The sequence below is a fragment of the Hibiscus syriacus genome, unplaced genomic scaffold (genome assembly GCF_006381635.1).
Source record: "Hibiscus syriacus cultivar Baekdansim isolate YM2019G1 unplaced genomic scaffold, ASM638163v2 tig00110656_pilon, whole genome shotgun sequence".
Classification (NCBI taxonomy): Eukaryota; Viridiplantae; Streptophyta; class Magnoliopsida; order Malvales; family Malvaceae; genus Hibiscus; species Hibiscus syriacus.
The window spans coordinates 997,043-1,009,221 of NW_024062816.1; the positions used below are offsets into that span (position 1 = coordinate 997,043).

At 35.6% G+C, this 12,179-nt stretch overlaps 1 protein-coding gene across 1 annotated transcript; it reads right to left on the minus strand.

The window, feature by feature from the left end:
• Positions 1 to 6,582: 6,582 nt before the first annotated feature.
• Positions 6,583 to 8,671, minus strand: LOC120137272 (NADPH-dependent aldo-keto reductase, chloroplastic-like). Its single transcript, XM_039153068.1, has 7 exons — positions 8,456 to 8,671; positions 8,266 to 8,316; positions 7,927 to 8,003; positions 7,755 to 7,842; positions 7,216 to 7,491; positions 6,880 to 7,128; positions 6,583 to 6,746 (listed from the first exon to the last, which is right to left on the minus strand). Exons 1-7 carry the CDS (start codon positions 8,573 to 8,575, stop codon positions 6,660 to 6,662), a joined length of 948 nt encoding a protein of 315 aa, XP_039008999.1. The 5' UTR covers positions 8,576 to 8,671; the 3' UTR covers positions 6,583 to 6,659.
• Between the last annotated feature and the right edge of the window lie 3,508 nt (positions 8,672 to 12,179).

Consider the following 12,179-nt stretch of genomic DNA (forward strand, 5'->3'; position numbering starts at 1 on the left):
CACTTTCTTCCGAAGTGAGGCAAAGCTCGATAGATTTACTTCAGAAAAACAAGGATGTGTTTGCATGGTCGTACCAAGACATGTCTGGGCTAGACACGGATATGGTAGTCCATAAATTACTAATCAAGCCAGAATGCAAACTCGTACAGCAAAAACTAAGGAGGATAAGGCCAGAAATGCACCTTAAGATAAAAGAAGTCAAGAAATAATTTGATGTTGACTTTCTTCAAGTAGCCAAGTATCCAGAGTGGGTGGCTAACATAGTGCTGGTACCAAAGAATGATGGAAAAGTACGTATGTGCATTGACTATCGAGACCTTAACAAAGCAAGTCCTAAAGATAACTTCCAGCTGCCCCACAGAGATACTCTGGTGGATAATATCGCAGGAAATTCCTTATTCTCATTCATGGACAGATTCTCAAGATTCAACCAGATTAAGATGCATCCAGACGACATGGAGAAGACCACATTCGTCACAATGTAGGGAACGTTCTGTTACAAGGTGATGCCCTTCAGATTAAAGAATACTAGGGCAACATACCAAAGAGCCATGGTGACCTTATTTTATGACATGATGCATAAAGAGGTCAAAGTTTATGTTGATGACATGATTATCAAAGCACAAACTAAAGATGAACATATTGAGAATCTGAGGAAAATCTTCTAGATATTGAGAAAGTTTCAATTAAAGTTGAATCCAAACAAGTGCACCTTAGGAGTAACATCTGGGAAGCTATTGGTCTTCATTGTTAACAAGAAATGTATTGAAGTTGATCCAAATAAAGTCAGAGCTATCCAGAATTTACCTCCTCCACGAACACAAAAAGAAGTTTGAGGTTTTCTGGGTAGATTAAATTATATTGCTCGATTCATATCTCAATTGATAGATAAATGCGATCTGATTTTCCATATTCTTTGAAAAAATAACTTTGGAACATGATATGATGACTGCCAGACCACATTTAAGAAAATAAAGGAGTATTTGTCTCACACCCTTGTTTTGATATCTCTATCCCAGGCAAAGCTTTGTTCCTATATCTATCCATCTTTGAAAATTTGATGGGATGTGTCTTGGGATAATATGATGAATCTTGGAGAAATGAAAGAGTCATTTACTACCTTAGCAAGAAGTTTACTGATTGCGAGGCCACATATCTACCAAAGGAAAAAGTTTGATGCTCTTTAGTCTAGGCTACACGAAGACTTAAACAATATATGATATATCATACCACCTGGCTAATTTTCAAGTTAGTCCCGCTAAAATTCATGATGGGTGTACCCATTCTCTCTAGAAGGTTAGCCCGATGGTATATGCTATTATATGAATTCGACATTGAGTACGTGATTCAAAAGGCTATAAAGGGAAGTGTCATATCTGACTTCTTAGCAAGTAGAACTTCTGGAAATTATGAACCATTGGACTTCGACTTCCTAGATGAAAATTTGATGGCCATATCTTTAGAAGAAGCAAGTACTTCCACATGTGGTTCATGGAAAATGCATCTTGATAGTGCATCAAATGCGGGCACGGTATTGGACTATTTTGGTATAACCCAAAGGAAATCATTACTCGTTCACTAGAAGATTGAACTTTGATTGCACTAACAATATGGCGGAATATGAAGCACGTGTTTTGGGGATTTGAGTTGCTATTGGACAGAACATTAAGACTTTAAGGGTGTATGGAGATTCTACCTTAGTGATCTATCAGCTCCGAAGAGAATGAGAAACAAAAGATACCAAACTAATGGAATATAGAAAGATCATTTTGGGATCTACTTAAAGAGTTTAATGAAGTCACTTTCCATTACATGCCCAGAGAAGAGAATCATATAGCTGATGCTTTAGCTACCTTGGCAGCAACATTCATGGCTAGTGGGGAGTCTGACATGATTCAATCGACATACATTTATACGAATACTCGACACAATGCTATCACTTTGAAGAAGTGAGAGATAAAAAACCATGGTACCATGACGATGTCATAAATGCCAAGTCTATGGGGATAAAATAAATGTTTCGCCTCGTCTTCTTCATATGATAAAGACTCGCTAGCCTTTTTCTATGTGGGGCATGGACATTATCAGAAAAATCCACCCAAAAGCCTCAAATGGTCATCGGTTTATCCTTGTGGCAATCTACTACTTTACCAAATGGGTGAAAGCTTCATCATACGCTAATGTCACTCAGTCTACTATTTGTAAATTCTTGAAAAAAGAGATCATATGTCGGTATGGTTTACCGCAAAAGATCATTATCGATAATGTAACCAATTTAAACAACAAAATGATGGATACTGCATGTGAACAATTCAACATAAAGCATCACAACTCTATTATCTATCGACCAAAGATGAATAGAGCAATAGAGGCGACAAATAAAAATATCAAGAAAATAGTGAGAAAATGACTGAGACGTACAAAGACTGAAACGAGAAGTTACCTTTTTCCTTGTTTACTTATCAAACTTTGGTGCGGACTTCGACTGGGGAAACCCCATTTTCATTAGCAAATGGGATGGAGGTTGTATTGCCCATTGAGGTGGAAATTTCATCACTCCGGGTTCTTTCAGAAGTAAGGTTGGATAATGCAGAATGAGTGCAAACTCGTTATGATAAACTGAACTTAATAGAGAAAAAAAGGTTGAAAGCCATTCACCATGGTCGACTATACCAAAAATGAATAATTCGAGCACACGACAAGAAAGTGTGCCCAAGAATATTTCATGAAGGAGATCTCGTACTGAAAAAGATTTGGCCAATTCAAAAAGACTTCAGAGGAAAGTGGATGTCAAATTGGGAAGGGCCTTACGTCGTAAAAAAGGCTTCTCCGGAGGAGCACTAATCTAAACTGAAATAGACAAACCCCAACTACCCAATCTCATTAACTTTGATGTTGTCAAAATATATTTCTCTTAGGGTGAAAACCCGAAAGGGCGCCTTAAGTTGAAGAGTAAAAAAACTTTTAGAGTGAAAACCCGACAGGGCACTCTAATTGAAAAATAAAAAAACAAAGAAATAAAAAGAAAAGTAAAAGGGTGGGTCCAAGATGAAAACCTGCAAAAGGGCATCTTGAAACCAAGAGAGGATCCAAGCTGAAAACCCAAAAGGGCGGCTTAGATAATGATCCGAGGTTCGCACACGGGGAGGTCCTGTATCAAAGCAATAAATATCACGACATCCAAGTCTTCGGAGACTTAATAATTTGGGAGGGACTTTGCATTCTTCCAAAAGTTGTCATAATCTTTGAAGTTCCCTTGAAAAAAGCTACACTCAAAGTCATCTAACGGTTTGCTAGTTCAAAGGTGTCCATATTATCGAGATTTAGGGCCTATTTGTATTTTTTTCTTTCTTTTTAAGAATGTTTACCATGTATTTTTATTCCCCATAAATAAATATTTCCATTTATCTCAGAGAAATCAATTTCTTAGCATCTTAGATTGAATTTAAATAAGAATAATTTATTCACCTTGAAAAGGATAATTGTGTATTATTGCACAAAGATTTCCTGAAAAATACAGGTGTTTGGAAGCTGATAGAATTTCTTGCACAATACTCGAAAGAATGACATGGGCACTAGTTCAAAACCCATCAAGAAAAATAAAAGGCATTGATTAAAGATCAGGAGACATCCAAATATAAGAAAAATCGAACTTGATAGAAGAAAATCAAGACTTCTTTCTGAAACAAAAATCCCAAAGAGGATATCAGATCAAAATCCATTAAGGATCAGAGAATCCAGAACCAAGAATCAGAAAATCAAGATTGGCAAGAATCAAGAAACTTTAGAAAAATCAAGGTCGACATCAAGAGATCAAGATTTCTCTATAAATTCATAAAATAACATATTTTGCATATGCATTTTAGGCATACATAAGAACATTACATCCATAGCATCACACACATGCATAGTTTTGTAGATTTTTTAGTCAGAGTCGATTTCAACTTTGCAATGAAAGATATTGAACTCGAAGAACATTCAAGTTGGATTTCAATTTCACAAGACTCAACTTCACGACGAATGAGTCACCCATGATTTTAACTTCACGACGAAAGATATTGTGCCCAAGATACTCGAGATAGACTCAACTTCATGCCGAAGTAGTCATCTACAACATAATTCAACTCAATGACGAAGAACTATTTTATTAATTAAGGTCGTCTAGTCAAATTTCAACTTCACGATGAAGGATATTGGACTAAGACCCAAAATCAACCATGGTATTACCGCCTAACCCAGGCATCAAGTTAGATTTCAACTTCATAGCAAAGTATATCATGCTTGAAACATCCTTGACTCGACTTCACAACGAATGAGTCAATCACGATCTCAACTTCATGACAAAGGATATCGTCCTCAATGACATTTCAAAATCGACTCAACTTCACGACGAAGAAGTCATATGTAATTCAGCTCAACAGCAGGGAGCCATGTTCTATTAGAATTTTCAATTCGAATTTCAACTCCGCGATGGAAGATATTCGATAAGAGAGTCAACAGACATTGAGTCAGATTTAAATCACAGAGAAAGATATCATACTCACAGGAGCAAAATCGCTCCTGGAATTCATTCCTATCGAATGAAAATTTGTGTCCTTTTATCTTTGTCCTATTTCTTGTTACAAGATAAATGGGAAAAGAGGGGCAGCTGTAGACACTTATTTTTCGTTGAGATTTCAAGGGTCTTTATTACATTATATAGTATATAATAATTTCAAAAAATATATATATATAGTTTTTGAAAATATATAATATAGTTTTTAAAATGATTTTTTGAAACATGTATCATATAGTTTTTGAAAACATATTATATAGTTTTAAAAATATAATATATGTTATATAAATAAATATAACGTACGTGTCATTTAATATATTATTATTTATTATTATATATATTATATTATATTATATTATATTATATTATTAATATTATTTTATATTTATTTAGGTCCAATTTTAGGTCCAAGTCCAGCCAAATCCAATCCAAAAAACGGAGCCCAACCAGGTAGTCTGGCCCAGCAAGCTCGGTGGAGGCCCAACTAAGCCCATCTGCTTAACCCAGCATATTAGGGTTTCATACTAAGCAAAGGTGCCACACTAGAGGAAGTAAAGGACACATAAGGACCACGCGCCAACAGCACCGAGAATCCTGGGCCAATTTCTGATGACCTACCGGCCGAGATTCTCGACATCTCAAAGTACCCAAATCATAGTAGAATCGGAGCTAACAAGAAACATATTTCCACGACCCTCGGTGAGAGGGTAATATATCCCCAAATCTGAGCAAGTCAGACAACGTGGAGAACAACCCCATAGTTCTCGGCTAACCACCACCGAGTTAGGAGGAAAAGAACACTTCTGAGGGGCTATATATATACCTGCAAATCGAACAAAGAAATGCACCAGGGAAAACACAATTGAACACCAAACAAAAAGCATCGAAGAATCAAGTCGGGGTCAGGGTGTTAAGAGGAGTGTTAAAGGATAGATTTAGGTTTCTGGCCACTGGAGGCGGTGGTCGGAGTGACGGTCAAAAGTGGTTCGGGCGGCGGGTTGAGAGAGGAGAGAGAGTTTTTTTTTGGGTGAAATGGGTTAAATCAATTTTTATTATTTTGGGGCTATTTTTTTAGGCCTCTATGTAATTATGAAAATTTTAAATTATTTTTGCAGTCCCTTCAATTTTGATGCGTAATTCATTTTGGTCACCTATTGTAAATTTGCCCTTGAATTTTAAATTAATTCAATTTAATCTCCGTTTATATTTTTTATACTTTGCAAATTGACCCCCTAACTTTTATTTTTTCCTTGCATCTTTCAATTAACATCAATTTAACTCCCAATTTTAAATTATTTCCAAATTAATCATTCTTTAATATATTTTTAATTTAATTTTGTTTTATTTAACATCAATTTGACTGTTTTAGGGCAATTTCAAATTGATCAAAGGTAAATAATTTAGATCGAATATTTAAATTTTAAATTTAACTTTTAAATTTCTTAATTAAGATAATCGGGAAATCAAATTGGTACCGAAAGAGTAGTACAGGAGTATTAATCCTTCCCTGACTGTAATCAATTTCGGATCCGACAAATTTGTAGTAAATTGTAGATCAGATAATGGTGAGTTATGGTATCCGATTGACCAAATTAAATTGACCGGTGGCGATTCAAACACATCAAATCAAGTCGTAACCCGAACACATCAAATCAAGTCGTAACCCGATTCCAAAACTACCTGAAGGACGATTACAACAAATGGGGAAAAATTACTCAAATATTAGTGACCATTCATATAGTTTACCCTTCATCTTATCAATAAGTGAAATACTGTCTATGTTGTAATTACGCTGTTATTTTTCGTCTACCTTAGGTTTCGATGGAGGTTTTCGAGTAGATACTGTTGAGTATAAATAAAACGAATGACTTGACTCGAGGTTGAAACTAAACCAGGTTTAAGTGGATCCTTTTATTTTGAGTAACAGAAATAACATAGAACAAGTTCCAACTATTCAAAACACAAAGTTAAAAGAGAAACCCATGTTCAATTAAACAAAATTTCGGAAAGTTTAAGCAATGCGAAGATCAAATTCAAAATGATTATTACTATTCCTCTTTGAACTACCTGCTGCTTCTGCTCCATCACTCTTGTAACGAATCACTCAAATCTCACCATCCCAAAGTTCTTCCACAGTCCTGTATGAACCGAAAGTCTCATGGACAAATGAATCTCCCCTGAGAAGTCGAGCCTGTATAATCGAAAACGAGCATATATTCAGGAGAAAATATAGTGGGGCAAGAGTGTTATCAGAATTAATCAAGTCACAAGTAATTCACAATTGCAGAATACTAACATTTATGAGCAATGCTATAGCTACTAACCTGTTCAATTTCAGAAAACTTGGCAAATAAGTCATCAGGAATAGACCAATCAAAGACGTCAAAGTTCTCCTTGATCCGCCCCTCATACGTGCTCTTTGGAAGCACACTATGACCCTTTTGCAAGCCCCAGCGGAGAGCAACTTCTGCAGGAGTTTTGCCTAATTTCTGTGCAACCGTATTTAGAATTGGATGCTTAAGAACATCACCTTTGAGCCATGTCGTGCCCGGAGAACCCAGAGGAGAGTAACCCTGAAATACAGATATGCCGGTTCATTACTTCTTACAGGCACAATGGCAAGAATTCAAAGAAAGTGGAACAAGATTTTGCGTGCTCACCGATAAGTGAACTCCCTTGGATTTGCAAAATTCACGTAGCTTAGTCTGCTGCCATGAAGGATGACACTCAACCTGATTGACTGCAGGAGGAACACGTGCCACCTGCAGCAGATCCCCCAATTTCTTCCAAGAGAAGTTACTAACACCGATAGCCCGAGCTTTACCAGTGTCATAGAGCGCTTCCATTGCTTTCCATGTGCTAGATATGTCCGGCTGAAGAAAGTTCTCAGGATTAAAACCGACTGAGCCTTTCTTAAACCGAACTGGCCAATGGATCTTAAAAACAAACAAACATCCTTGTATTAGCCACACTTGAAAATCAGCTTCAATAATAAATGATACCAAAAAATTTCTAACGTTGAAAGCTCAACATCATTCAAATTTTATTCTTAAAACTAGACAAGGCAAAGTTTTATAACTCTTATCTACTTAGCCTCAGCATTCAAAGACAGTCTAGAAACTTTTTTACGCAGAATATTCAACAGTATAAATAATACTGGCATGGTTCAATAGAATAGCTATGATTAAGCAATACATACAAGGTATAAATCAACATAGCCAAGCTGAAGATCCTTCAAAGTTCGGTCTAATGCTGTCGGCACATCTTCAGGGGCATGATCAGTACACCTGTGCATAAATTAGTCTTAGAAAGTAATCTTTAATAAAATAAAAATCCAACGATAAAAGGATTATACAAGAATGAAAACGAACCAGAGTTTGGAGGTGATAAATAGCTCTTCACGTTTGACCACACCATCTTCAAACAGCTTCTTCAACACCTCACCGATCTAACACAAACAGAGATGCACACACTGATCCGATTAGTACCAATAATTTACTAGTTACTATTCGGCTACTATTATTTTTTTCAGCATACAAACATCGGTTTTGCACTATTTTTTCCTTTGAAAACAAGGCTAGAAAACAAACAACTAACTACACGAATAGTGCGTTGATATGAGCTTTTTTTTATAATAAACAATAGAATCTAATTAAAATAATATATTTCAAAACAAGGCAAATGACGGATCCAAACAGAACGTAGTTTACCTCCTTTTCGTTTCCATATATTTGAGCGCAGTCAATATGGCGGTATCCGATCTGGATAAAAAATGACAACAGACGGCTAAATATCGTTTTGCTTTCAGACATCAAAACATACAATGAGAGAACTGCATTTCCGATGAACAAAAGATTATTCGGAGAAATGTGATTATCATCAACAGCGTCAACTATATACCTTTACAGCAGCGGAAACGGCGGCGCCGACGAGGCCAGATTCAGCCTGCCAAGTTCCTAGTCCGACGGACGGAATCTTGGCTCCGGTGTTCAGGTCAAAGAACTTGATTGCATTTGCCATCTCCGTACAACAAACAGGAAGAGCGTAGCGTCCACGAAAATTGCGTGAATTTTGAATTAAGGCGAAAGAGCGAATCGGGAGTCACTGCCAATAACCAGAAGAGTCTGAAGCGGACGCCAACAGGCATTTTATAAATGGAAAAAAATAAAAACGGAATATAATTTTTTCCTAAATTTTTTATTAAGGATCGGTGACCGTTTGAGAAATTTCTTCACATTTCCCCACGTGGCTTATGGTGAGTAGCGGTGATTTTGTTACGATGGTTACGCTTGTTCAGCAAATGTGAAAGTGAGCCCAAAGTTTAAACTTCGGGCTGCATTGGGTAGGGTGTTCAAAAATACTCAATCAGATTGATTTGACCCGTCGACTCAGTTCAAAAATACTGATTAACCAGATACTCATCGACCCAATATACATTTTATTATTTTTATTTTATCTTAAATTTTATTTATAATTTTTAAATTATTTCAATTTAATATTTTAAATTTTAATTTCTTAAACTATTTCACATTAACATTCTAAATTATTATTTAAAATATTTATTTTAACTTCGAAACACTTGAAATTTAATTATATTTTTTTATTTAATAATTTTTGCTAGGACACAAGTCAATATTTTAATGCCAAAAAGTCCGGTACCCGATCAGGTACCCGGTTTTAAACACCTTGTACCTTTCTTACGTAGGATGACAAAAAAACCTGAATCTGACGGGGAAAACCGAAAACGAATTTAACGGGTCGGGTTCGGGATGATAAATGGGACGGGGACGGGAAAAACCCGTTTATGTTAAACGGGGACGGGTTTGGTAATCCCTGCCCCGATTACCCGACCCGATAAATATTAAAAATAATTATTTTTTATATATAATATTAATAACATATTTTAAATTAACCCTTAAATATTTTTTATTATTTTTTTCACCCCATACTGCCCCATTTTAAAACATCGTCCCCGCTTCAATTTTTAGAATTTATCTCAATTTTCGCTGTCTCATAATATTCTTTATTTCTTTTAATCGTGAAAATAGTGCTTACACTTCTTGTTTGTAATCACGTGTGAACCTTTAATATCTTTTAATAGATAAACATTGTCTAGTTAAATGGGAAAAGTCTGGTTGGTTTGGTGGTATTGTGCCACTTCTAACGAACGTGTACTTGTTGCAGGGTCCTCGTCCAGTACACCATTACACACCTGAAGCCCACCACTAGCATTGGCAAACTGGAAATTATGTCCAGTAGAATTTAAAATCAATGCAACTTGCATATTGTCTTCGTCTTTCGACAGCAACCCTCATTTTCACCTCGCATTCCAATAACCTCATACAAGCTGTCTCCATTACACAAGCTTTAACGTTCCTCTGACAAAGTGAAACATGTGAATTAACCATATTAAAATCAGCCTCGGGACCTATACCAACATCACGTTCTTCCCTAGCAAATGGAACAACAGCTGCTCTCTAGTATTAAATTCGAAAATTCTAAAAAATTTCGGTTAATTCAAAAATTAACCGAATTAACAAATTTATTGAGTTCGGTTAATATTTTCGGAAAAAATTTTGGTTCGATTAACGGTTAAAGAAAAAAAATTCGATTAATTCGGTTAATGGTAGTTCGGTCGGTTCGGCCACTGAATTAACCAAATGAACAACCCTACCGATACTTGTATAAATAAATGTTTATGCTAAACGGGGATACTCGTTTCCCCGCGGTTTTTCCCGATTACCCGATAGGGATCCCCTTTAAATCTCCATAGTTTTTTAAACGAAAACGAATACCAGTTTTTTAAACGGAGACGGAGACGGGGACCAATACCCGATCCGAACTCGACCCGTTACCATCCCTATTCTTACGTTTTCTGGATTTTCATTTTTGGTCGGAGGACTGGTCAGGTGGAGCCGTGCCTAATTTAGTCATATTTAAACCCATTTTTAATGTGTTACAAAATAGTTCCAGAAAAAGGAGATTTTCGGCTAATCGGGAAAATAAAAAGTTTAAATTTTAAACTCTATTAAATGTGATTTATGAATTTGACACCTAACAAATTTATTAATTTTGATTTTTTCGTATATTCTAAGAAAACTTATTAGGAAGAAAATAGAAAAACAAGAAAGATCTCAGATTTTAAGTTTAAACACGCGTTGTATAAAAATTAATTTTTTGTTAAAACGTATAAAATCATAAAATAATTTATAAATAAATACAAGTTTCATACTCAGTATAAAAATAAGTCAAATGTGACCTGCATGTCGTACTCTGCAAGCAAAGTCGAATGAAACTCCCAATACTGAAGTTGATAGTTGCATTTGATCAATTCTTTTAACCTAAAATGAAGAGTAAAAGAGTGAGCTTTAAGAAGCTCAGTAATACAGAACTACCAAGTGATGTTGAATGACATGCAGATAAATGGGAAAACATAAATTTTCCTTATTGATTCAGACGTCTACAAGTTTTCGAGATGATATGAGGTTTTCACCGAATTCTCGAGTAAAAGACATGGAGAATTCAGTTCAGAGGAAACATTCAGAGAATCAAGTTTAGGAGATCAGATAGGATGTCGAGTGTGCTCCAAAAAAACAGAGTGTATCAGATCCTTTAAATATTAGTAGTTTTAAACATATTTTAAAACCACAGTAATACCCTCCAACCGAACACCTTTATGCAGTTTCTCCCAGAACTGCATCCATAAGGACTTACCCTAGGCACACAACAAATGAGCCACTCTAAGGGAGTACCTTGGCGCCTATGGGCCTACCCAAGGGTCTCATTAGGTCCGTAAGGAATTACCAGCTTGATCAGAGCCGAAACTCCATACTCTAGAATCCTACCCTACAATATCCAGTATAAATCAGATTGAGCAGTAACTTTAATATCGAAATCATGATCCAGTAAAATATCGTAAGAGTGACAATGAAGTTATTTATATCACATAATTTCCCTCCACCCATACACCATATACAGTCCCATGATTTACCCAAGGGAGTGTCTTGGTGCCTTAAAGCTTACCCAAGGTCTCCTTATGTCCGTAAGAAATTACCAGCTTGATTATATCTAAACCTTCATACTCCAAACTACCCAGATAACGTCCCAATAAAATAGTTCAAGTGGTAACCAGTAGATCTCATGATCCATAAATCAGGAACAATTATATTTTCCAGTGAAAATAGGTAATTAGAGAACACATATCATGTAGTCATAGTTCATTAACAGTAAATCAACACATCAGTAAATCTGTAAATTTCAGAAAATCATGTTTTAAAACAAGTAAAATAATTACATGTCACATAGGGAACACACTAGAAGATCTAGTTATTCTTTGGAGGTACTTGGTATTTATTAGGTAGGGAACCATGAAACTTTTGTAATTTAATAGGATTTTATAATCAAGATCTCTATAAAAAAAGGGTTTGATAACTAACGGATTTATCAGTCATTCGAAAGTGATTTATGTAGATCATATAGTATTCATATATTTTTTTTTCGGAGGCACTAAGTAATCAGAAAGGTATTCAGAATCTTTAGCATCAGAGTTACTTGAGATTTTAGGTATGAAAGGAGTGATTTTATTATTTAGGAAATCAGGGGCATTTTGGACATTTGGTTCTTA